Source organism: Aureobasidium namibiae, assembly GCF_000721765.1.
Source record: "Aureobasidium namibiae CBS 147.97 unplaced genomic scaffold scaffold_5, whole genome shotgun sequence".
NCBI classification, from domain to species: domain Eukaryota; kingdom Fungi; phylum Ascomycota; class Dothideomycetes; order Dothideales; family Saccotheciaceae; genus Aureobasidium; species Aureobasidium namibiae.
Window position 1 is genome coordinate 517700 of NW_013581204.1, and position 22342 is coordinate 540041.

Here is a 22342-nt window from a genome sequence, read left to right on the forward strand (position 1 = left end):
TTTCTTTCATTTTTCCCTTATTCTATTACCTTTGTAAAAGTCTCGAAGCTAGACACATAATTCTAATTCAATCGAAACATCGTTATCTATAATATTCGCAATTCATTTACGAATCAAGACTCTAGAGATTGTTGCTTCGTTCTAGAGGACGTGTGGTTCCGCGACGTTGAGTTACTTGTTTGATACAACTATATTTGTCCCCTCTCGTACGGCCATAAACGGCTATGTCTGTACCATTCAAGTGCACAGTATTGTCATGGACATAGACATGGCCATGGAGATAATTCGAGGTGGCCTGTCTCCGTGGTTGTCTCTTTGTTCTGGTAAGGACTATGCATTTCTATGGCCAATCGTGCTAGTCTTCCGCATACATAGGAGAAGTCTTTAGGATTCCACAATTTGACAGAGTTCACAACTTTTGGTTCCTTTGTTTGCAAGATCTTGGTGTCAAATGTTTTTTTGATCAAGTACACGTTTTCCGACGAGTCTCATCTACGAACTTTTACTTATTTGGCAGCAGCGGCCCAAGCTTCGTGCAACTTCTTCTGCCTTTCCCAATCCTTTCTCAACTTCTTGCTTCTGCTTTTTGCAACCTCGTTGCCGTCCTTGTCCTTTGTCGGCAAGCCCTCTGCGTCCCATTCGGAGAATTCCGACGTGCGGAACATCTCGAGATGAGATAGTTTTCCTTTCTCCAACCTCTCACGCTCTTCCTTCTCCTTAGCCTCCTTAGCTGCTCTTGCCTTCTCCAGCTTCATGGCAGCGAGAGCTTCACGATTCGCACGTTCCTCGCGAAGAGACGCATTTAAGGGACGTACCAAAGCAGGTGCGTTAGTGCGATCTTCGAGGTAGATGCCCAAGTTCCAGAGGGTAGTGTCACGAAGTTCGTCGCAGAGCGGCATGTATGCCTTGGGAGCTGCATCGCTCTTGATCAGGTCATTAAGTTTGCTCAACCAGTCTGCTGTGGCTGCGGCAGCTTCAGCACCCTCCTTTGTAGATGGTGAAGTCTTGAGCGCAGTGGCGTCGAAGTGACTGAGGATAGCGGGTGCATCAATGGTACCTGCGATGGCCTGTTTTCGTACCTCATCTCTGATTTTTGCGAGGGGGTACACGAATGGGGCAACCGTAGGGTCAACCTCGATCCCGCTCCACGAGATACCATGAGATGGTGCGTTTGCGTCCAGTCCCAGCATTGTGACTATCGATGTGACATACTTGGCGATCTCGATGGTTACTTCGTCACTAACACCAGTCTCAGAGTTGAACGCGGTGACGAGATCAGAGAGAATTTTCATCACTGTCGGCGTATCGAAGGAATCCAGCAGCGCATCTTCAACAGAGATCTTGGCGGACTGAAGTGCCTCCTTTAGAGGACCGTCAGGCGACAGTCCAGTCTCGCTGTCAACTGCTCCTTGACTAGGATTAATTTTTGTGTCCAGGGCCTTAAGCATGAAGTTAGATATCTTGTCTTCCCATTGCGAAGCAATCTGCACGATTGAGTCGGAAATCTCCAAAGGAGCACGGTAGTTTCCGAGAAGGAAGACGATTCTCAAACCACGAGGCGTCCACGTTCCTTTAGCCAGGGCTTCACGAATTGTAGTAAAGTTCTTCAGACTCTTTGACATCTTTGCGCCGGATATGCCAAGGTGGCCCATGTGGAGGAAGTAGTTGACCCAGGTGCTGTCTTTTTCGGCGGGGCATGAGCAATGGAAAGCCTCTGACTGAGCGAGCTCATTATCGTGGTGTGGGAACGCCAAATCAATACCGCCAGAGTGAATGTCCATACGCGCACCGAGAACGTCCGAGGCCATGGCACTGCACTCGATGTGCCAGCCGGGTCTTCCAGGACCCCAAGGGCTGTTCCAAGCGGGCTCACCAGCTTTAGACGCCTTCCACAACGAAAAATCTGCTGGAGATTTCTTGAAAGAAGTACCCTTGGCTGCTAGAGAGCCTTCACCCTCAGCAAGAAGAGCGGGGTCGGCTTTGTTCCAGGGCTCCAGACGAGCATAAACTCCTCCTGCCTTCTCCCAAGCGCCGACGTCAAAGTAGACACTCCCGTTGTGCTCGTAAGCATAGCCATTGTCCTGGATCTGCTTAACAAAGTCTGCAATCTGGGGAACGTAGTCGGTGACGCGAGTGATAGTGGTAGGGGGCAAGACATTCAGGTCGGCCATATCTTCGAAGAAATAATTCTCATACTTCTTTGCAAGGCTGTTAAACAGGGCGTGATCGTTGGCATCGATAGTGGAACCGAATTTGGCATCGAGATATGGCAAGAGGACGCCAGAGGCCTTGGCGTAATAGTCTGTGGCATTGGCTTGAGCAATCAGAGCTTCCGCAGCCGTGGAAGATGTCTTGATGTGCATCTTGACCTTTGCTTCGTTGTCTCCAGGGGCAGCACCATCGTTGGCCAAGTTCTTGCCTTGTAAGACATGACCGTACGTCTTTTCGACAGCTTGTGTGTAGTCGGAAGGTGAGACATTTTCAGGCAGAAGCGGAAGGTTCTTGGAGAGATATGCGTCAAAAGCGGCCTTTGTCGTATCGAGAACGTCAGCATTGATGTTGTCGTGTTTGGTGATAAAGTCGGTCAGTAAGTGCTGTTGACGGGCAGCAAGAATGATCTTGTCGTCTACATCGGTGACTGCATCTCGAGTCAGACATGTAGCAGCGAGTTGGGGTCATGTGTTTCAATACCATTCATGACCATGTTCACGTCGTAGCCCAGATGTGTCATGATTCTTCTGAGGATATCCAAGCTGACATAGTTGCGCGCGTGGCCCAAATGGGAGAAGTCATATACAGTAGGACCGCCTGCAGCCGATCAGCAAGATACTGGCAGCATCAAACTCGCCGAGCAATCATACAGCTATACCACGAAACCTTTCCCAATTGCAAAGGCACAAAATCAACCTTGGACCTGGTCAATGAGTTCCAGAGTTTTAAACTGGGGATTGTTGCTCCTTCAACGGGGACTGGAGGAGGGTTCCATTGTGGTTGCACCGTCGCCATTTTCCCTCTTGAACGATGCGATGACGATGTGGATAGATTTGCGCAAGTCGGACGTTTGGCAGTGGGTAGGCGTCTTGTGAGGTGGAAGGTCGAGAATGATCGGGTCGCAAGAGCAAGAGTCGCAAAACTTTGTGGTCGCAAGAGCGAAGGGGCGGGACGGAGCAGAGGCAGGAGCAAAGGCGCAGACGACGGGAAGCAGCTGGGCATCGACAAGCTGCTTGTGATGTTGCAGAGGGAAGGAACGAGTCACACTCAACTTTAGACAAAGCTCGTGGACCCTGCACCTGCACTTGGCTGCTGCTGCTGCTGCTGCTTTGCTCGTCGGCCGCCGGGAGTGCCCCACTCTTCTCCGCAATCCTTGGCAAATGGCCTTTGGACTTGGTCAGAAAAATAATGTTGCGCCTTCCAGCTCGCCCAAACACATCGATCAAATGGCCACCTCGGACTTCAAACCCTCGCCTTTTCTGGAACCTGGAGTTGCCGCTTCCATCGGCTCGTTGGCAATTCTACATCTGAAACGCGATCAGCTCATTCCCCTGGTCCTCAAATCAACCGCCGACGATGGCTACGCAGAGGGTGCTGTCACCAACACCCGTTTTGGTTCTTTCCCGCACTCGACGTTGAAGGATATCCCATGGGGCTCTCAGGTCCGCGCATCAAAGGTCGACACTGGTTCAAGAGGTCGCGGTGGTGCTAAGCGCAAGATCGACGACACTGAACCCAAGGAGGCTATCCAGGCTGGTACAGGCTTTGTACATTTGCTACCACCCACCCCCGAGAGCTGGACCATCAGTCTGCCCCATCGTACCCAGGTAGTCTATACTCCGGACGCTAGCTACATTCTACAAAGACTCCAGGTCCGTCCTGGCCAAACAATTATCGAGGCCGGCGCAGGTTCAGGCTCTTTCACCCATGCCTCAGCACGCGCTGTCTTCAACGGCTATCCTTCGCAATCCTCGTCAGAACCTTCGCTCAAGAAACGCCGTTATGGCCGTGTCTGCAGTTTTGAATACCATGAGCCTCGTGCCATTGGTCTGCAGGACGAGGTCCGGGCTCACGGTCTGGATGACCTCGTCCGCGTCACCCACCGAGATGTCTATGGCGACGGCTTCCTTCTCGACGAACAAGATCCCAAAGACAAGTCTCCGAAAGCTGACGCCATCTTCCTTGACCTGCCTGCGCCATGGATGGCTCTCAAGAACCTGACCCGTCAACGCCTCCCAGCCCGTACCGCCAAAATCGTTGCCAACTCTGCCTCTTCCGATGCCGCCGACGCCTCGGCTCCTTCAGAGACAGAAACGCCAACAGAAGAACCCACCGAACCTTTTATCTCTCCTCTCAACCCCAACGTTCCTATTCATCTATGTACTTTCAGCCCTTGTATCGAACAAGTCACGGCAACAGTGGCCGCCCTCCGCCGCCTTGGCTGGACAGAAATCCAAATGGTTGAAGTCATGCAAAAACGTATCGATGTGCGACGAGAACGCGTGGGTCTACATGAGGAGGGATTGCGCGGCGTCAATGCGTCAGCCGCGACTGTGGACGAAGCCGTAAATCGTTTGCGCGAAGTCGAGGGCAGATTCAAGGAGTGGCACGAGGCCATCAAGGAAGTGGATGAAGTGGCCGAGGCGAATGGAGAACCTCAGCCTCGTCCGAGCACCAAGGATCACCCGGCTAGTCACTTTGAGAGCAAGCAGGCTAGACTGGAACGTATCAAAAAGGAGGCTGCAGAGAGAAAGACATACAAGGAGGGAAGACTGGTGCACAGAACCGAGCCCGAGATCAAGACGCATACAAGTTACCTAGTCTTCGCAGTACTACCACGGGAATGGAATGAAGAACAAGAGGAGAGGTTGAGAAAGAAGTGGGGCACGGAAGGTCAGGTCTCGACTGAAGACATCAGCAAGAAGAAGGGGAACAAGAAGAGTAAGAAGACGTAGAAGAATACACATACATTAGACGCCGCAATTGCAAAGAGCATCACATAAGGGCCGAGGCAGATCCTCTTCAAGCCCGACTCACCCATAGACGTGCCAGGTAATTACTGTTGTCGGTGCATCTCTCTCTGCAAGTGTTTACGTGCACTAGAGATACTTGCGTCAACCAGGAACGAACCTCATGAAACCAGAATGAGTCTCTCATGAAGGTGCTCAGTCAAGCCATTTCTCGCCATGCACAACCAGAAAGATCATCCTGAAATGTCTTACGGCTGCGCTAGTAGTGCGATTACCAATTTCAAGATTGATCATCATAGCAGAAATGTTTGGACAGAATTGAACGGAAGACATACATTTGCTAAAACTATTGCTACGATCGTCGAGGTGTCCCATCTTGTAGGTCGTCGCCATGTCCTGGGAGCCACCACGAAGGGGCCCTCGTGAAGACGGTTTTAAAAGTGGGGTAGAATCAATCTCGACACACGCATCGGAGTCGCCAACCAGGTAGAGAATATGACCGGCTGGCGAAGATTTGAGTTGGTGGTCTTGGTTGAGAAGAAAAAGAAGAAGTCGCATGCGCGCTCGATGTCTTGTAGTGAAAAGATACAGCGGGCCCGTGCACGGCTTGGCATGAGCTTCTGCGCGCGACGGCGACTGCGAGAGCATCATGCAAATACTGTCTGTCACTCGATTCACTCCCGCCAAACTACAGTTCACCACGCTATTGCTCCCCGTCCACCTCTCGACTCCCATTCAGCTTACAACTACCATTGCAATATTGCCGCATCTAGAGCTACACCATACAACCACTTGACCACATCTCGCTATATACCATTCCGCAGTGCCAGCTTGTCACAATTTTCTGCACCTTGCCGTCGCCTACTTGAGAATCACGCCCATCACACTCTTCCGTCCTTGTCCAGCCTGCCTAGCTAGCCTTCTCTTCCGTCCGAAGCTTCTTCTCGTTCCACAATTTCTCTCCAGCTAGCAGTCGCCGCAATGGACAAGGACAGAGACAACCTTTGGTCCCGTCGTACAAAGTAAAATTGTCCCACTCTCCCTGTCTCCTATTACCTGGCTAAATTTGTGCTCGCGCAGTGTTGGCAAACTTTCCCTGTCCATGGACAAGTCAGATCGTCAAGAAGGACACACGTCAAAACGCTTCGGTAGCACATCTTCGCACGGCCGCAACAACCCCTTCAATGCTGTCACACCCTTGAACACCAGTGGGATCTCCTCTCCTACTACAGGCGCTTCTGGGGCTTTCGGCCTGGGCTCAGGCGCCTTTGCTTCGTTTGGCTCTGCGACAAAGACTCCCAAAACACCTGGCACGGCCTTTGACTTTGCCAAAGCTGTCGCTGGCACCCCCTCAGGCGTCAACTCGGCTGAGAAAAAGGATGGCGATGACAAGAAAAGCTTTGCTAGAAAGGTTGCGCCTGTCACGACACCTCGTCCTACAACTTCACAATCAATAGAGCCGGCAGCGAGCGGCAATGACAGCCCTTGGCCGCTCAAGTACACATGGGTCATCTGGTACAGGCCCCCCACGTCCAAGAACTCGGACTACGAGAAATCCACCAGGCCTATGTGCAAGATTTCGACAGCACAACAGTTCTGGCAGGTGTACTCGCACCTTAAACACCCTTCTGGCCTCCCCACCGTGTCAGACTACCACTTCTTCCGTGACGGAATCAGACCTGTATGGGAAGATGAGGAAAACAAGAAGGGTGGAAAGTGGATTCTGCGACTAAAGAAGGGGGTTGCAGACCGCTACTGGGAGGATCTGCTGATGGCCATGATTGGAGATCAGTTCGCCGAGGCGGGTGAGGAGGTTTGTGGAGCGGTTGTCAGTGTGCGTAGTGGCGAAGATGTTTTCAGCATCTGGACCAAGAACGACGGCGGCAGGAACGTCAAGATTCGGTAAGTGTCACGAGGTGATGCGATTTTGAGAAAGGCTGCTGACGTTCTGAACTAGGGAAACCATCAAGCGCGTCCTGTCTCTGCCGGCGGACACCAACATGGTTTGGAAAAGCCATGACGACAGCATCACTCAACGCAGCGCGATTGACCAGGCTCGTCAGGAAAAGACGGGCCATCACGGCGAGAGACGCCGCAACCAAAACCAGAGCTCGACGGGCAACGGCAGCGGCGAGGAAAAGGTTGCAGTGTGATGAAACAGTATACAAGGGTGATATGGCCGTACCTCACTGCATGTACCTTGAAGCATTGATTACCTGATAGCCAAGTGGAGCGTTTTGGAAGGCGTGGAAAAGCAGCTCTCTTTGACGGTACGCGCGTGGGGGCATATCTCGAGACAGGGATAGCAGGTATGCATTAGGTTGGCACCTCGATCGCGGGGTCCGCCTGGAGATGGCGGGTGGGGCATCTAATCAGTGTAAAGATACAGAGATGCAGAGTCCTTTAGGGGCTTCTGCTCCAGAAAGGTGGAGCGGCATCACGGTCGCTGGATTAGAACCGCGTCAAATGAACAAAAGCAGTAATAAAGCGCAGGCTGGATTTAACCATGACGGAAGTCCGAGGCTCTCCACAATTTGATGATTTGGCGGTATCGGGGCGACCCTTAAGAAGAACAACTGCCGAATCATGTCAATGGTGACATTGCTATCCCATTTTTTCCATTCGCACGCAGACACACGCCCAACATGCACGCGACAACATCATCAGATATGGCTTCGGACAGGATAGTCGACAAGATTGCCGCTCTGCCCGAGGATGGCACTTATTTCTCGCTGGAATTCTTTCCACCAAAGACGCAGCAGGTGAGGGGCGATGAGGGGCACCAAAGTGCTTGCGAGGACCTTTCTGACATGTTACTAGGGTTTCGCCAACCTCCACGCTCGTCTGTCTCGCATGGCACATTCGTTGCGCCCGCTCTTCGTCAATGTAACATGGGGAGCTGGCGGCAGCACTTCGACAAAGTCTCTGGCTCTGGCAGAAATGACCCAGCGACAATTGGGTCTTACCACGTGCTTGCATCTGACTTGCACAAACATGTCGCGCAAGCTCATCGACGAGACTCTGGAACAGGCAAAAGCTTTGGGAATCAGGAACATTCTTGCCTTGAGAGGTGATCCTCCGAGAAGCGACGAATACAGGTCTAACGAGCTGGAGAACAATGATGAGGACGACAGCAACAGAGAGTTCACATGGGCTGTTGACTTGGTACGATACATTCGCAAGGAATACGGACACTACTTCTGCATCGGCGTGGCTGCATACCCCGAGGGCCACTCTGATCAGTCCCACCCGGAGCATCAGCACGCAAACTACGACCTGCCATACCTGGTTGAAAAGGTCGAGGCCGGCGCCGATTTCCTCATGACCCAACTTTTCTACGACATTCACGCATACCAAGATTACGAAAGACTACTAAGACAGCACGAGAGCGGCCTTTTCGAGTCCATTCCCATCATTCCTGGTTTGATGCCCATCCAGAGCTACCAGATTGTCAAGAGAACCACCAAATTGAGCCACGCAAATCTACCCAGCGAAGTCTCGGACAGACTGGAGCCCATCAGAAACGATGACGAGGCTGTCAAGCGTGCCGGTGTCGATATCCTGAGCGAGATGGTTGAGACGCTAAAGAAGAGCCCGTCTCCCGGGCCCAAGGGATTCCACTTCTACACACTCAATCTAGAGAAGGCAGTCGCACACATCGTAGAGCGATGCAAGCTGATAGGTGCAGTCAACGACACTGTCGCAGTCGAAGACGATGACACACCGGTTGCGAACGGTAGCACTGACAAGAAAGCGAAAGCTCGTCGCAGATCTTCCCTCGCCAACTCCGCACCTCAAAACCGCGTTGTCGTCGACAAGACTTCGAGGTCTGCGTCTCACAGTAGTGCGTCTTTCGAGGCGTTTGACGATGAGGCGGGTGTACCGGGCGAGGACCCGCCGTCCCGCGCAGACGCACTAGCGATTTCCGAAGGGGAAGGTGCTTTAGGACGCGAGGCGACATGGGATGATTTCCCCAACGGTAGATGGGGAGACGCTCGCAGTCCTGCGTATGGTGAGATTGATGGTTACGGTGTCAGTTTGCATGTCTCGATCCCGAGTGCATTGAAGCTTTGGGGCTACCCTGTCGACACCAAAGACATTACAAGCATCTTCGCGCGTCACGTAAGTGGTGACCTAGATGCCATTCCTTGGAGCGAGGAGGGTCTCAACCCCGAGACTGCGACTATCAAGAACGAATTGGCTGGTTTGATCCAGAAGGGTTGGTGGACGGTCGCCTCCCAACCTGGAGTGAACGGCTTCCGTAGTGACCACGAAATCTTTGGCTGGGGACCACCCAGTGGTTTTGTTTTCCAAAAGGTACTGTTTCCTCGAACTATACTTCGTTCATAATTGCTAACACATGTTACAGCCTTTTGTCGAATTCTTCTGCTCACACGAAGACTGGGCACGACTACGTGCCAAGCTCGACAAGGACGACCAAGTAACATACTTTGCTTGCAACAGCAAGGGCGATTTCCAAGCAGCAGACGAGGAGAGTCTGAACCCGGTGACATGGGGCTGCTTCACTGGTAAAGAGTGCGTATAATCCTCATGTCCCCGTCATATCACATTGTCACTGACACAAGATCCGAATAGAATCGTCACGCCGACAATGATCGAAGCCGTCTCCTTCCGCGCCTGGGCCGAAGAAGCATTTGGCATCTGGACCGAATGGCGCCACGTATACCCACCTCGCTCACCGTCCGCCAACCTGCTGCGTGACATCAGGGACAACTATTGGCTGGTCAACATTATCCATCACGACTTCACCGAATCCAATGGTCTATGGAAGATGCTTTTGGACGCGTAAATGAAACAAAGCATATTGAGATAAGAGGAGGGTCACGGGAGTTTGGGGGAGAGAAACCACTGTTCGCTAACGACAATCCGAAACTTCTTGTACATATCGAATCTTGGAGTTCGAGCATCATAACGATGGCAATTCGCATAATACAGGACTCGGTTGTTGGAGTGTAATTGAGTCTCAAATGCAGATCTTAGAAGGTCAGGGTGACTCTTCCTTACTATTTGGTGCGTTACTTCTTGATGCCAACCACCACCAAATTCCTTGGACTGTGCTTGAATTCAAACACCGGCTCTACCCACGCATCAGCAACCTCATCCTGCTCCTTAAGGAACAACCATCTATCAACCACAATAGCAGCTTCAATGACACCAGCACTGAAAGCCATCAAACTCCACATCACACTCAATTCCTTTCCTCTCTCCTCGAAGTCTGCCTCATATTCACGAATTTCCTCATCACTCATACTAGCCATCTTCTCTGTAAACTGCTCTCCGCGAGTAGGGTCATTGACGAGTTTCTCCAACGCACCACGCACGTAAGAAACGAAACTCTCATAGCAGGATTTCCTCAGCGAGCCCAGGATGATGGGTGCAGTGCCACCGCCCGCCGACCAACCCAATGGACTTCCGTTATTGTTTTCGACATCGGCGGGCGCTGGAGCTGGCACGATACCTTTATCCATGAAGATTCTCTGCAACAAAGCACGGTAGAAGTGGCGTTTGAAAAAGTCTTCAGAGTCCTTTTTGCCCCAGTTTTGGGGTGCTTGGACTGCCATCATGCGGGCTGTGATGTTGAGACGTACGCCCTCTCCACTTGAGGTGTTTTGGGTGCAGAGACGAGCGGACATTGGGAAGCCGTGGGGGTCGTGGGCTTCTGCGGTTTGGGTTAGGCGTGGGTGGTTTGAACGTAGGGAGGGGAGTTTGTAGGTTGGAGGCCCCAGACGTTCGGTGATCAAGTTGTAGCAACATCCTGCTTCTGTGTTAGCCATATACTGAGGAATCCGGTCGTGTTCACATACCAACTAGAGCAACAGCAGAGACTGAGGGGTTCACAAGAAGAGAACGGATGCCATGGTGGACCAAGTTACCACAGCTGTGCAGAGAGATGACGAGAAGACGTGGGTCTTGGGCTTTGATAGAATTGTCGATTTGGAGGTTTCCTTCAACAAAGTTGTCTGGCAGCTGTTTCGAGGAAGGTGGCCGTGTCGCGGCTGCCTCGAGGTCTGGGGTCACTTTCTCGCGGATAGCGTCTTGATCCACGATCTGAGGCACCACACGCGAAAGATCGCCATCTTTGATGTAGTGTTCGACGTATTGGATGCTGCCGACCCCTGAATTCGAGATTTTGAGCGTCGCTTGTGCTGGTTCCTCCTGAGGTGCGGCAGGGGTTTCTGCGTGGAAGCCTCTTTTCCCTTTGAGATCCGTTTTCTGAGCTTCCTTCTCGGAGATTCCTTGTTCAGCCATCGCTTGTTGCCGAACCCTCCACTCCTTCTTATTGACCATTGTCGGTTGCTTGGGAGCTAGTTTGGCAAGCACGTCCCAGTTTCTTGCTCCCTCGATGTTGTGTGCTCTGCTCTCCAAAGCAATGATGTGTTTGTTGTAAGGTTCGGATGCCAGCGCTCTACCCAGGTAATTCTGACCGGCTCCGAAATCGACCAGATGGGTGATCTCCCGGTCTGTAGAATCGGCGATCTCAGTGGTCAGTTTGTCTAGATAGCGGCAAAAATTATCAACTTCGTGGATCTTTTTGACATTCATGCCAACTGCTACTTGGCGAGCCAGGGTGTGTGTAGTTTTTGGTCCATTGGCTCCTTTTTGAGCCCTTCTGTCGATCGGAGTATGTTCACGTCGTAGAGACAACTTCCTGATTTGCTTGATATATTGCAACAAAGATGCTGGTGGCACAGGGCCTTCTCTCCATGAATCTGTTCCAATGTCGAAAACGTCCAAGTTCTCACGCATGAGCAGATCCAATATGTCCATGATATTGTGTGATCGGAAGAAAGATCGCCAATCCGGGTCTATTACCAGGCTATAAAGATCGGGCTTTCGTGTGAAGAAGTCGAGCACGTGAACACCACCACACAGAGCTTGTAGCAATTCAGAGGTGCCGATAAAGTCCAGTAGTGAGTCGACATATTGTTCCGAGGTCTCGAACTCTGGCGAGCAGGGCAGAGGGCGTTCTGGTCCCATCATGATACGGTATCGAAGTACTCAAATAGGGACCGCTATATCAATTGAGACAATCTGCTGCTACTCTTGACTGCGGTGTAGAACGTATGCGTATGAAATGGTTGGCGGGAGAAAAAAGTACACCAAAGTTTAACGCCGGCTAAAGACCGAACGACGACAAAGAGCTGGGGAAGCACCTTGACCTCAATCAACAACAACTCGACGCCTTTTGAAACTCTTACGTTCTGTCTCTACTCCGAGATCAAACAATGAGCTAGATTGTCATTGCGGCATAGGCGGGCCGCATGCTACAGACACGACACTCAAACCATCATGGCATCCGAAGACCCCTTTCTACAGGTCCAGGCGTACGTTGCAATTGTAATACCATTGCATAGTAGCATTGATGCTGATATGGAAGCAAATGCAGTGACGTCCTCTCGCTCCTGAACACAACGCGACCACTCTTCAACAGCTACATCCGCATCCGCTCCTCGGCCTCTTCAGCCACCTCCCCCGAACTCGTCGAAGCACGCGACGAACTCGAATCCACACTCACAGACCTCAGCGCCGACCTGCGCGATCTAGTCGACAGCGTGAAAGCTGTCGAACACGACCCATACCGCTATGGCCTAGAAATAGACGAGGTCGAGCGGCGGCGAAGACTAGTCGAAGATGTAGGCGCAGAGATCGAAGATATGCACGCAGAACTCGCAAAGACTGTCGAGCAAGCACAAATGCACGGAAAGGCCAAGGCCAAGGATAAGGATACTTCGTTACCACATCCCAGTGCTTTTGACAGCGATGACGAGCATGGAGAGGGAGACGGCGATTATGCCCAGTTTGAACAGCAGAGGCAAGAGGAGATTATGCAACAGCAGGATGAAGCTCTGGATGATGTCTTCAAGACTGTAGGCACTCTGCGTCAACAGGCCGATACCATGGGCCGCGAACTCGAGGAACAAGCTGACTTGCTCGATGATGTCGACAACATCGCCGATCGCGTGGGCGGCAAGCTTCAAAATGGTATCAAGAAGATTGGTTGGGTCATCAGGAAAAACGAAGGTTTGTTTTCTCTAGTCCTCTGTGAATCTCGTCGCCTTTCATCTCAGTCTGGTTCGATTGCTTGTTGGATCCTATGCTGACCATGCCGATCAACCACAGATACGTATTCCAGCTGTTGCATCGCTGTTCTGATTGTTGTCTTGATCATTCTGTTGATCTTCCTGCTGGCTTCATAAACAATACCCATAATATAACGACCCACAATAAAGATACGAAAGAGTCTGACAGCACGTCATATCAGATCCATCACACGAGCCGTAAACTGTTCATCTGCTTTCCCAACAGCCACATCCTCCCTCCCCAAGTGATAAGTTTTGTAACTCTCACGCCCCTCTTACGGATGTATAGAGCGTATTGTTTACAACAAGAATGCACGATGTCTTCTAGAGTAGAGACCTATCCCACGAGGTTCAACATGATATCGCTTCTCGATGGAGGCTGTGCGTTCTCACGACAGCTGTGCATTATTAAAGCTGTACGGATCAAACTTAGGTGTTACGGAAGACCTCTAGCAGGACTAGCGGTGCTGGAGGGGGTTGTGCCTGTAACAGTCGTACTAGCTCTGGGTCGGTCAACGAGTCTTGTTTCGAGGGAGCGTATGATTCATTGTCGCCGCTGAATATGGAAGCATGTGCCGTGCACAGCTTTAGATACCATAATCAAGTGCGCGAACCGGAAGCACACTCCGTCAAGCGCAGGTTCAAAAGGTTCCATCCTGAGGAGACGGTATAATGTGCTTGGTACGGAAGGCCGCAGGAAGAGCAATTTTGTTGTTGCGGTGTGTCGGCGGACTGAACCTCACATCCGTCAAAAGCAGACTCTTACCGCTGGTTCAAGGGTTCAGGGCGGCTAGCCTGACGTGCGATTGAAGGACCAATTGCGCATACGGTTGGAGGCAAACATGAGCAGCTTGGTAAGGAGGTCTAGGAGTCAGAGAGCAATTGTGATCAGATGGGAGAGAAGGTACGAGAGGCGTAACTATCAATGATTGATAGGTGATCGAAGACGCCTGCGCTTCTGAGGAAAGAGGGATAAGAGGTCTTGAGTAACAATGGCTGATGAAAGACAAAACGCTATACCACTTCTGTTGAATACACTTTTAGCCATACGTGGTGACCTATGTCCGGTCATGTTTCCAATGAGTCCGACTTGTCCCAGAAAGTCGATTTCTTCATGCTGTCCATGACTAGTCTTGCTTTATTCTGCTAACCATTGGAAGAACTCGTTGCGCCAGTCAGCGCGGCCAGCAGCAGCACAAAAAGCGATAGGTTATTGTTAGAAGAGAAAAACTCTGACCATCGGCGCAGAACGTGTCAAAGAAATCGTTCGTAGCATGCACGATGACGGAACTACGGTAGGCAGCATCCTTAGCAAAGCACTACATGGCAGAACGTTCAACGATGGGCCATCGAAGCCGAGTCCCACGAGAGGATGAGTTGGTGGAAGACGACGGCAACGAGACGACGACAGAAAACGATGAGCAGTCACGACCGTTATTCCTGACGAGTGACGACGCCAGGCTCTGTGTGTACGCCGAGGATGACTCGGTCCTCATCTGGTGTTCATCCGGTAACTCTCCACGTGTGTAGATCTTTGCCAGCATCGAGAATAGAATACATCGGCGTCGGCGATGTAGTAACCTTTATCATCGAGCACGACGCATGAAGAGCTGTCCAGGACAGACTGGTGGCCATTGATCACGATGAATCACAGGCTGTACTACGTGGTTCTTTTGATCACGGTCGATGACCTCGAAGATCAAGATTGAGATCAAGATTAAGATCAAGATTGCGATCAAGCAAACAACATCGGTCGATGGCTGGCGGAGTTGAGCGCATGGGGAGGATGTAGAATGTGTCACTTCAGACACGAGTTAGCTACCCACATATGTAGAGTGATATGGTCAATGGATGTGGAGCAAGAGAAGCAGAGTTGCGTGATGAGTCGATGGTCGTATTCGATGCACAGGACGTCTTCTGATGCCTTGCAGTTCACATCAGATTTTGAGCCGCATACGTAAGGACATCGATGGGAATGACGACCTTGTCCGACGGATACTTGTCATGTAACGTGCTTCTCGAGCACAAAATGATTAGAGCAGTGACGCACAGTGCAAAAATGGGTGTGTCCCGCAGGATACGTTGGTCTGCATCCTGCAGTTAAGGAAGGAATCCGATCTGCCCCAAACGCTGCCTGTACAATATGCATACGGGATGTCGAGCACATACCAATCCCACTCAATAATATGAACAAATATGGAGATCCTGTTACGGGTTCAGATGCAGGCCAAGTAGGGTGATCGATGTGAACCTTTACCTACGCACTTGTCAACCGGTGAACCAATAGCGAAGGCCGACCATCGACTCCTAGAAGGATGACTGGGTCGTCTGTCTGAAAGTAGGGGATAAGCAGTTCGTGAGGAGAAATCCCGATAACATGACGAGGTATCACGAAGTGCGTGCCTCTTGGTTCGCTACCTCAAACCCTTTGCGCCTATAAAGCTGGCTGAATGGGGTAATTGATAGGTGATCGGCCTGATCCTTGGTGGTGTCTGATGTCAATCTTCCTCCACCCGGACAAAATTAGGAGGTCGAGGTTGATGTGGAGTGCAGCACAAAAGTAATACAGAGGCAAACAACATCATAGGGCAGCAGTCTGTGCATCCGCATCATTGCATGTCTTTCAAAGTGTGCCGAGAGAGTGGTTCCGTCGACGTCAGAGAAGGCCGAGCATGAAGACAACTCACGGCCTGGGAATGGTCGTTGCTGCCGTGGTGACAAGGCAGAAGATACGTCACTGGCGGCGCTGCCTCTCCCCTTGCGAACGGTGGTGGCGGTCGGCGGCGACTCGACCGGGCGTGTTCTGCATGCAGACGATTTTTCGTGGGCCACGGCCACCAACAGTGTCAAGCGGGTGCCGGCACAAGTCACGAAAAATGGTCAGCGGCGTACATCTCGACTCACGACCGTAAGCCTCAGGGTCTAGAGAGCACATCAACGTCAATTCAGAGACCTACTCGTAAAGGAATGAGAAAGTCTCCACTGCCGTGTGCCACTTGCAGAGATCATCCAGAAACAACAGGGCGTTCTGACGTTGTCCGGAACCGAGAAGGAGCGACATGCGACCGTCCTTGTTACTCTTGCTCACCCTCCGGGTCCCTCCCTGGCAGCGAACACCCCCAACAATTGAGAGCGGCACCGCGAGAAAATGCGAGACGACCACCGGGCAATTTCGCTCGCCAACTACATCATGATGTACAGGGTCCTTATCTAAAGGTGGCCTAGGCTTGCTGTCTAGCCCCTCGGGCCCGCTGTTGCACACAGGGCAATGAGCTAATTGCGGGTTACTACGTCCAATCAGAATCTCCCGATACTCGCAGCCTCCCGCCTCCACGACAGGGGGACCTACTTATCGAGCTCTCCCCGGTGAGGACGCGGGAATAGACCTGTTCTGCTGGCGTGCTTCAGACTTTGGTAGGCTCTGGGTGGCTGCCGATCTTAGCACCAACGCCCGCACCAACGACCACACTGCAGTCTAGAGGTTCAGGGTCTACCGTCTCCGTCTGACGTTGATCCAATCCCGTCATGCTCTGCATTTGCTCACTGCAGAACTACTTTTGCTGTACGAGTTTCAACATATAAGGGACGCAGCTCTTCTCGTTACATGTCGTTCTATTCTCATCAACAACCTTCCACTTCAACAACATTTAGCAAGTCTTTCATATCTTCAACCGAAGGAATTCTTCTTCTGCACGCCAGCCCTTAAGCACTTTGAACATCTATCACAATGGCCGCCCCTTCCGAGATCCAACAGGTCTACATCGCTCAGGACTACTCTGAGCCCACCGCCCCTCAGTACGAGTTTCCTCAGCACTACGATCTGAACGATCCCGACTCTGCTCGTCTCTCATACCAGAGACTCATGCATGAGCACACCAAGCAACAGTTCGAGCTTGCCACATCATCAGCTCGTCGCCGCGGCTCTCCTCCAGAGCACGACCTTGCCGGTCTCCGCAAGGAGACCTCTGGCATGAGCATCGACTCTTCTTCTTCTTAAATACATCAGTCTGCGACTGGGTTACGACAACTTTACCTCTCGGCATACTGCCTCGTGCAGCAGTATGACTGGGCTTACGACCTCATGGGATGGCGTTTGACATTGATTTTTTTATTGGGACCGGGGAGCCTTGCGAGGCTGGATTTTGTTAGATGACCGTTCAAGCTGGGTTGGTCGTTTGTGGTGTTCATTATAATTGGCATTTTCAATCTATGCATGGTCGATATTAGTCGACTGACTACCTCACTTGGGGCGATGAGTTTTACTACCACGTAAAGGTCTTTTGGAAATTGAATGAACTTTTCCAATGTTATCATCTCACATTCTTCCTGTTGACTGAGATCAAAATTGCTCTGACATGATCTGCGACCCACTCAACCTTGAAGCGTATACAGTTCAGCCTCTTATCATTTTGAGTTTGACTCAATCTCGCCTCCTATGAGTTTCATGACGCCGCGTTGTTACGGCCTTTGGTAGAACGCGGTAGCCGATATCAAGCTGCGCAAACATAGATGAGATCTTTATTGAAGCGAGAGTCATGCAAGCCTCGAAAGACCCCTGCGATTCTCCAACGGCACACGACATCAAGCTAATTCTTGGCTATTCCTCCGACTCCACAGCCAGTTTGTAGCGTACTTTTCAGCAGATCGACAGAGCGCATTTCAATAATGTGGATGATCTGTACACTGTAGCGATAGTCTAGGAACCCCTCTCGAGCTGAAGCGATTTTGCTTCAGTCGTGACTTGAGTTTAGAATCAGTGTGCCGAGTACCAAAGGTACAGCTCTTCTGCAAAGTCAAAAAGATTGCAATGTGGGAGTTTAGACTTTGATTGAGCACCAGCGGCTAAGGATGATACAAGACCAACGGTAGCAGGCTCCGCATGCTGATGACAAAGTTGGACTGCCTATGGATTGGTGACATGGGTTGTCAGGGATCAACCGGCAAGCATTAAAGAGTCTCAGGCATGTAATGCAAGACGTAGTCGGGACGAGGGGTGGATGGAGTGCAGTCCGGACACGGCACATGAACTGTTTACAAGGGTCTCGACTTGTCACATTGGGTAGTGATGGATATCTTGGTACGCATCTGGCTCTGGTTCTGAGCCGTTGAGGTGACTAGTGTGTATGAGCATGGGTCAGAGCAAGTGATTCATCAAGTGAAGTGTTGGTCCCTGAGCTTTCCAGAGCTTTTGTGACGAGGCGGCAACTTGCAGAAGGGCAGTGCTGCACGATATGATTATGGCGACAGGGTAGTCCGTAGTGGTTGTGGCTTTTCTCGAGACGAGAAGTGCAGGGGTGGATGCGCCGGAGTTCATCTCAGCAGCCAAGATCAGCGTGCGGGGTGGCGGGCGCCGCATCTCGCATGTCGCATGTACACCGACAGCAGTCACGACTCGCGACTCATCAATCCAAACTATGACGATTCGTTGAACCAGGCTCAGTCCCCCTTACACGTCTCGTTTCCATTTCAATTTCAGTAACACGTCACGACCAGGCACCATGCCTTCCGAACGCAAGCTTCCCTTCTGACCCTAATCAATGTCGTGTCCTCGACTGACAAGCGCGTCACACAGAGAACCCGTTGCTTGCTCAGGTCCCGCTAACCGTATCCCCCTTCATCACCTTGCCAAAGGCGCCGACCCTACCACACAATTACGCCAGCTTGCCCTCGACACTACCACCCTCAATCCTCAACTCTGACAGCGATGACCACTCGGGCCCTCCAGCCTATGTGACCTCTGGCTCAGGCTTTCGTGCTCAGCCCTCCACTATCGTCACCCAGAACAAAGCCCTGCGTCATCAGCTTGACACTGCTGCCTCTGAGGCCAGCACCAAAGTCCGCGACTGGCGTGCTGCCATTGATGAGCGCGAGTTGGCTGAGAAGAGAAGAAAGGCCCCTGGCTGGCTGGACAGCGATGCCAAAATCCTAAGGCCTGCGACTACCGCTCCGCCGCCAGACACAAAGCCAGGTGCTAGCCTGTTGGATGCTGATGAACACAACACTGATGCCCTGCGACCCCAAGCGTCTGCAAATGATATGGGCTCGCAGATGGATCGTGCCTTTGGTTGAACCCTCTTCTGCCTGTCAGATATAATCCCTCGCTCCGACTACGCCGCATTCATGCAGAGCAAAAGTAGCTGGGACTGGAAGTGCTATGCCTTCAGGTCTCACAAGTGATGATGCAAGCATTGGCTGAGAGCTGGCAGTTGCCGCAAAGTCAAGATTACGATGCTATGCAACATCATCGAAAGATATGCTATGCTAGATTATGACGGTCCGAAATCGTAAGAAAGCCTACTCCAACAACCATGATAGAATAGACGATCATAATAACATGCCGCTCAAAGAAGCGAAAGGTTGAAAGTATAAACAAGAACTTTTTGCCGCATCAACATGCCATCTCTTTTCCAATTCTCTCCTCCTGTCAATGCCCATTGGCCACAACATTGATACCATCGACACTCATGGCCTCTTCTTCTATAAGTGCCTCCAGCGCCTCGCCAACCTCATCTTCTCGAACAATCACATTACCTGTCCTAGCCGTGGACAGATAACTCATGTTGAATGTCCCTTCACCTTGCCCTTCATCACCCAACCTGTCCAACAGACGTCCAGCAACACCACAAATGATACCCGTACTTTCTTCGGGCAACTTGCGCAAATCGAACACGATAGCAAAATAGGTCTGGTCGTTCTGGAGGAGTATGCCTTCGCCAGAGGAAGGGAATTGGGAAAGCAGCTCTTGGTCGAGGGTCAGGGACACAGTATCCGTCTGGGTCAGGGTGATGGACATGAATCGAGGGTTTGTGAGAAGACATTTGAATATGCCTAATTGGATCGCATCGTGGATGTCTGCGCTGTCGCTGCGATACCCGGCACAGGTGCGCAACTCTAGGCTTTCATCTACCAAAGGGAGGATGTCGTGGCGGTGGAGTGTAGAGAAAGTTTTGGTTTGCCATTCAGCAACCGTTGCTGGTGGAGGCGTGCCTGGAGATTGAAGAAGATCGATCGATGAAGAACTGCTGCTGTTGCGGTTATGCGAGTGGAGGGGTGAAGAAACATTGGTCATGTTTGCGCCATGGCCATTGGAAACGGGTTCAAAGGCGAAACCTCGCTCTTCCAGAGCGGAGATGACTGTTGATTTGGAGTTGTAGGGAACAAGTACGAAGTCGCTGTAGTAGCTTGTGATGAAGAAGATCGAGCTGTGATGGGTCAGCATGGCTCACATTGAGGTTGAGGTTATCGACTTGCATTCCAGCGAGCGCAAGAGGCGCAGTCAAATCCAAGACTCGTTGTCCAGCTTCCATACCTTCACCTCCAACTTGTATCACGACAAAATCATCGTTGCTGATGATGACTGCTTGTTTCGCTTTCGCGTCTAGCCTCTCGATCAACGGTCTGAACAGCTCGTCAACCAGGCGTCGCGGACAGACCACCGAACACTCAATCGTGGTTACTGAGATGTTGGTGAAGGCGTTAGGATACGCCCACTTCCTACGAGGCAGCCCGTCCACCTCATCTGCGCCGTCTGTAAGCGTCAGGAGACGCAAGATAGGTTGTATAAAGTGTGAATATAAGTGTAGGGGGATGTGCACAATTGCTAGTTTGGTTTCCTGCACAAGAGGACCGATGTTAGTAAAGTTGATTGTGAACGAATTGCACAGAGAAAAAGAAGTGACCAATTTTGATGTACGAAGACTCGAAACTAACAACCAGACTCCTAAATCTACCAAACCAGACAGAGGAGCCGAGAGCTGAGAGCCTCATGTACAGATGTGAGCACTCCCAAGAGACGTGAAGGAGAAGACGTACCAGGAACTGAACTTGAGCGTTCAGCAAGATCATAGAGTTTTCCATCATGGTGGAAAACGCGATTGCAGAATCGGATTTGTCTTCAAGCGCTGATGAGTTGGGCTAGGATGCTGCTGCCTCTGTGTATTCACAGAGGAAGCAAGCTTCTAGGATGAATCAAGCGGTGCGAAACAATGTTTGATACAGGTCGCGAATAAGAACATAGGACTAATGTCAGAGGGTGATAGGTCAGCGGTTGATGTGTTCCTGTCCAGCGGGCCAATGAGAATAGTCGTTCTTGAAGTTCATAATCCGGTCCAAAAGTCAAGTGATGGAAGGGTTGGGTGGTTCCCCGAGCTATGAAAGCGGATTTGTGTCAAGGTTGGCGAGTGGATAAGAATGCTCCAAAGATGGGGAGTCAAGGTCCAGTATATATAACACGGCGCAGTCCGATGCGGAGTAACAAGACGTCTTCAGGAAGTTGGTCCTTGCTGGCCGGTACTTAGCTAGCTCTAGTGGAGTACTTGGTGCAAAGAGACGATCGTTGCGAGGGACCTGCAAGTCCAAAGTCTCGAGTATCACGACTGTGATGTCGCAAAGAGGTGTCAATGCTTCCAAGGAACCTGATGAAAGCACGGGAGAGGCGCTGGTGATGCGTATGTGCGTGATCGAGCGGATCAGTATGTATGCGTGACTAGTCCAAGTCGCAATCAATGGGACGTGGGGGTGTGAAGCGGTGTTCTTGCTTGCACGGGATTGGTTTGGTTTTCGCTGCACGCGCACAATGTCCGATAGCGTGGATGGTGGTACGCAGTCGAAATAGGGAAAAGACTCGAGCTGCCGGGGACCGCCGAAGCGAACAAAGACGTGAGAAAAGAAGGCTCGAATACGCGGCGGATGCGGCTTGCCTCTTCTAATAGATCATCACAATGCGAGTCACAAATAGGTAGAAGCGATGATGGAAAAAAAAAGGGTGATATCTATCTTGCTATTTCTTTTACTTTCGGCGTGACTCATGAGGGTCGAGGCAGGTGTTTCTGGGGACTTGTGCCTCTTGCGCTCGCTAAATCTCCGTTTCTTGCCGGACACGGCGAGCTCCACCGAAATCTCAAGCTGTCGGGAGTTTCTTTCTCGCGAATCACAGCTCCCATCGGCGTTCGCGAAACGTTTAGAAAAGTCTTGCATATCGACATGGGTGGTGCATTGAGACTTGGAAACGGCATGAAGCTAAGCAAAATGCTTAGTCGCAGCGACGAATGAACCCCACGACATGGCAGCAGTGTGATTGCACTACGACAGCGAGCGTCGGACATCGCATATCTTCGCCTTCCCCACCTTGCCCTGGAGTTTCGTTCTTGTTGATTAGCGGCAGCGGCAGTAACAGAGCTACGGGTCTACAGGTTTCTGCAGGTGCAAGCCACAAGACTGACTCTGGACCTTGTATCTGCTCAACACCTTTCCGTGATTTACAGCTGCCTCAATTCGTCT

The 22342-nt window shown here is 51.4% G+C and overlaps 9 protein-coding genes across 9 annotated transcripts; 6 read left to right on the plus strand and 3 right to left on the minus strand.

The window, feature by feature from the left end:
- Positions 1-506: 506 nt before the first annotated feature.
- On the minus strand, positions 507-3006 carry M436DRAFT_43126 (uncharacterized protein; the record flags this gene model as incomplete). Its single annotated transcript, XM_013573639.1, has 3 exons — positions 507-2638; positions 2692-2808; positions 2862-3006. The coding sequence occupies 3 exons, from the start codon at positions 3004-3006 to the stop codon at positions 507-509; spliced, it is 2394 nt and encodes a 797-aa protein (XP_013429093.1).
- Positions 3007-3437: 431 nt separating this feature from the next.
- On the plus strand, positions 3438-4946 carry M436DRAFT_42220 (tRNA methyltransferase complex GCD14 subunit; the record flags this gene model as incomplete). Its single annotated transcript, XM_013573452.1, has 1 exon — positions 3438-4946. One exon carries the CDS (start codon positions 3438-3440, stop codon positions 4944-4946), a length of 1509 nt encoding a protein of 502 aa, XP_013428906.1.
- A 996-nt stretch (positions 4947-5942) lies between these two features.
- Positions 5943-7114, plus strand: M436DRAFT_80316 (IF4E-domain-containing protein; the record flags this gene model as incomplete). The annotated part of the gene is made up of 3 exons (XM_013573866.1): positions 5943-5983; positions 6042-6863; positions 6919-7114. The coding sequence occupies 3 exons, from the start codon at positions 5943-5945 to the stop codon at positions 7112-7114; spliced, it is 1059 nt and encodes a 352-aa protein (XP_013429320.1).
- A 516-nt stretch (positions 7115-7630) lies between these two features.
- Positions 7631-9771, plus strand: M436DRAFT_42531 (methylenetetrahydrofolate reduct; the record flags this gene model as incomplete). The annotated part of the gene is made up of 4 exons (XM_013573522.1): positions 7631-7723; positions 7782-9278; positions 9331-9497; positions 9558-9771. The coding sequence occupies 4 exons, from the start codon at positions 7631-7633 to the stop codon at positions 9769-9771; spliced, it is 1971 nt and encodes a 656-aa protein (XP_013428976.1).
- A 226-nt stretch (positions 9772-9997) lies between these two features.
- On the minus strand, positions 9998-11960 carry M436DRAFT_62295 (uncharacterized protein; the record flags this gene model as incomplete). The annotated part of the gene is made up of 2 exons (XM_013573707.1): positions 9998-10737; positions 10787-11960. The coding sequence occupies 2 exons, from the start codon at positions 11958-11960 to the stop codon at positions 9998-10000; spliced, it is 1914 nt and encodes a 637-aa protein (XP_013429161.1).
- Positions 11961-12272: 312 nt separating this feature from the next.
- Positions 12273-13180, plus strand: M436DRAFT_43194 (uncharacterized protein; the record flags this gene model as incomplete). The annotated part of the gene is made up of 3 exons (XM_013573647.1): positions 12273-12307; positions 12370-13004; positions 13104-13180. The coding sequence occupies 3 exons, from the start codon at positions 12273-12275 to the stop codon at positions 13178-13180; spliced, it is 747 nt and encodes a 248-aa protein (XP_013429101.1).
- A 3610-nt stretch (positions 13181-16790) lies between these two features.
- Positions 16791-17060, plus strand: M436DRAFT_42789 (uncharacterized protein; the record flags this gene model as incomplete). Its single annotated transcript, XM_013573572.1, has 1 exon — positions 16791-17060. One exon carries the CDS (start codon positions 16791-16793, stop codon positions 17058-17060), a length of 270 nt encoding a protein of 89 aa, XP_013429026.1.
- A 1501-nt stretch (positions 17061-18561) lies between these two features.
- Positions 18562-19132, plus strand: M436DRAFT_71357 (uncharacterized protein; the record flags this gene model as incomplete). The annotated part of the gene is made up of 2 exons (XM_013573780.1): positions 18562-18574; positions 18636-19132. The coding sequence occupies 2 exons, from the start codon at positions 18562-18564 to the stop codon at positions 19130-19132; spliced, it is 510 nt and encodes a 169-aa protein (XP_013429234.1).
- A 355-nt stretch (positions 19133-19487) lies between these two features.
- On the minus strand, positions 19488-20923 carry M436DRAFT_71358 (uncharacterized protein; the record flags this gene model as incomplete). Its single annotated transcript, XM_013573781.1, has 3 exons — positions 19488-20265; positions 20315-20676; positions 20876-20923. The coding sequence occupies 3 exons, from the start codon at positions 20921-20923 to the stop codon at positions 19488-19490; spliced, it is 1188 nt and encodes a 395-aa protein (XP_013429235.1).
- Between the last annotated feature and the right edge of the window lie 1419 nt (positions 20924-22342).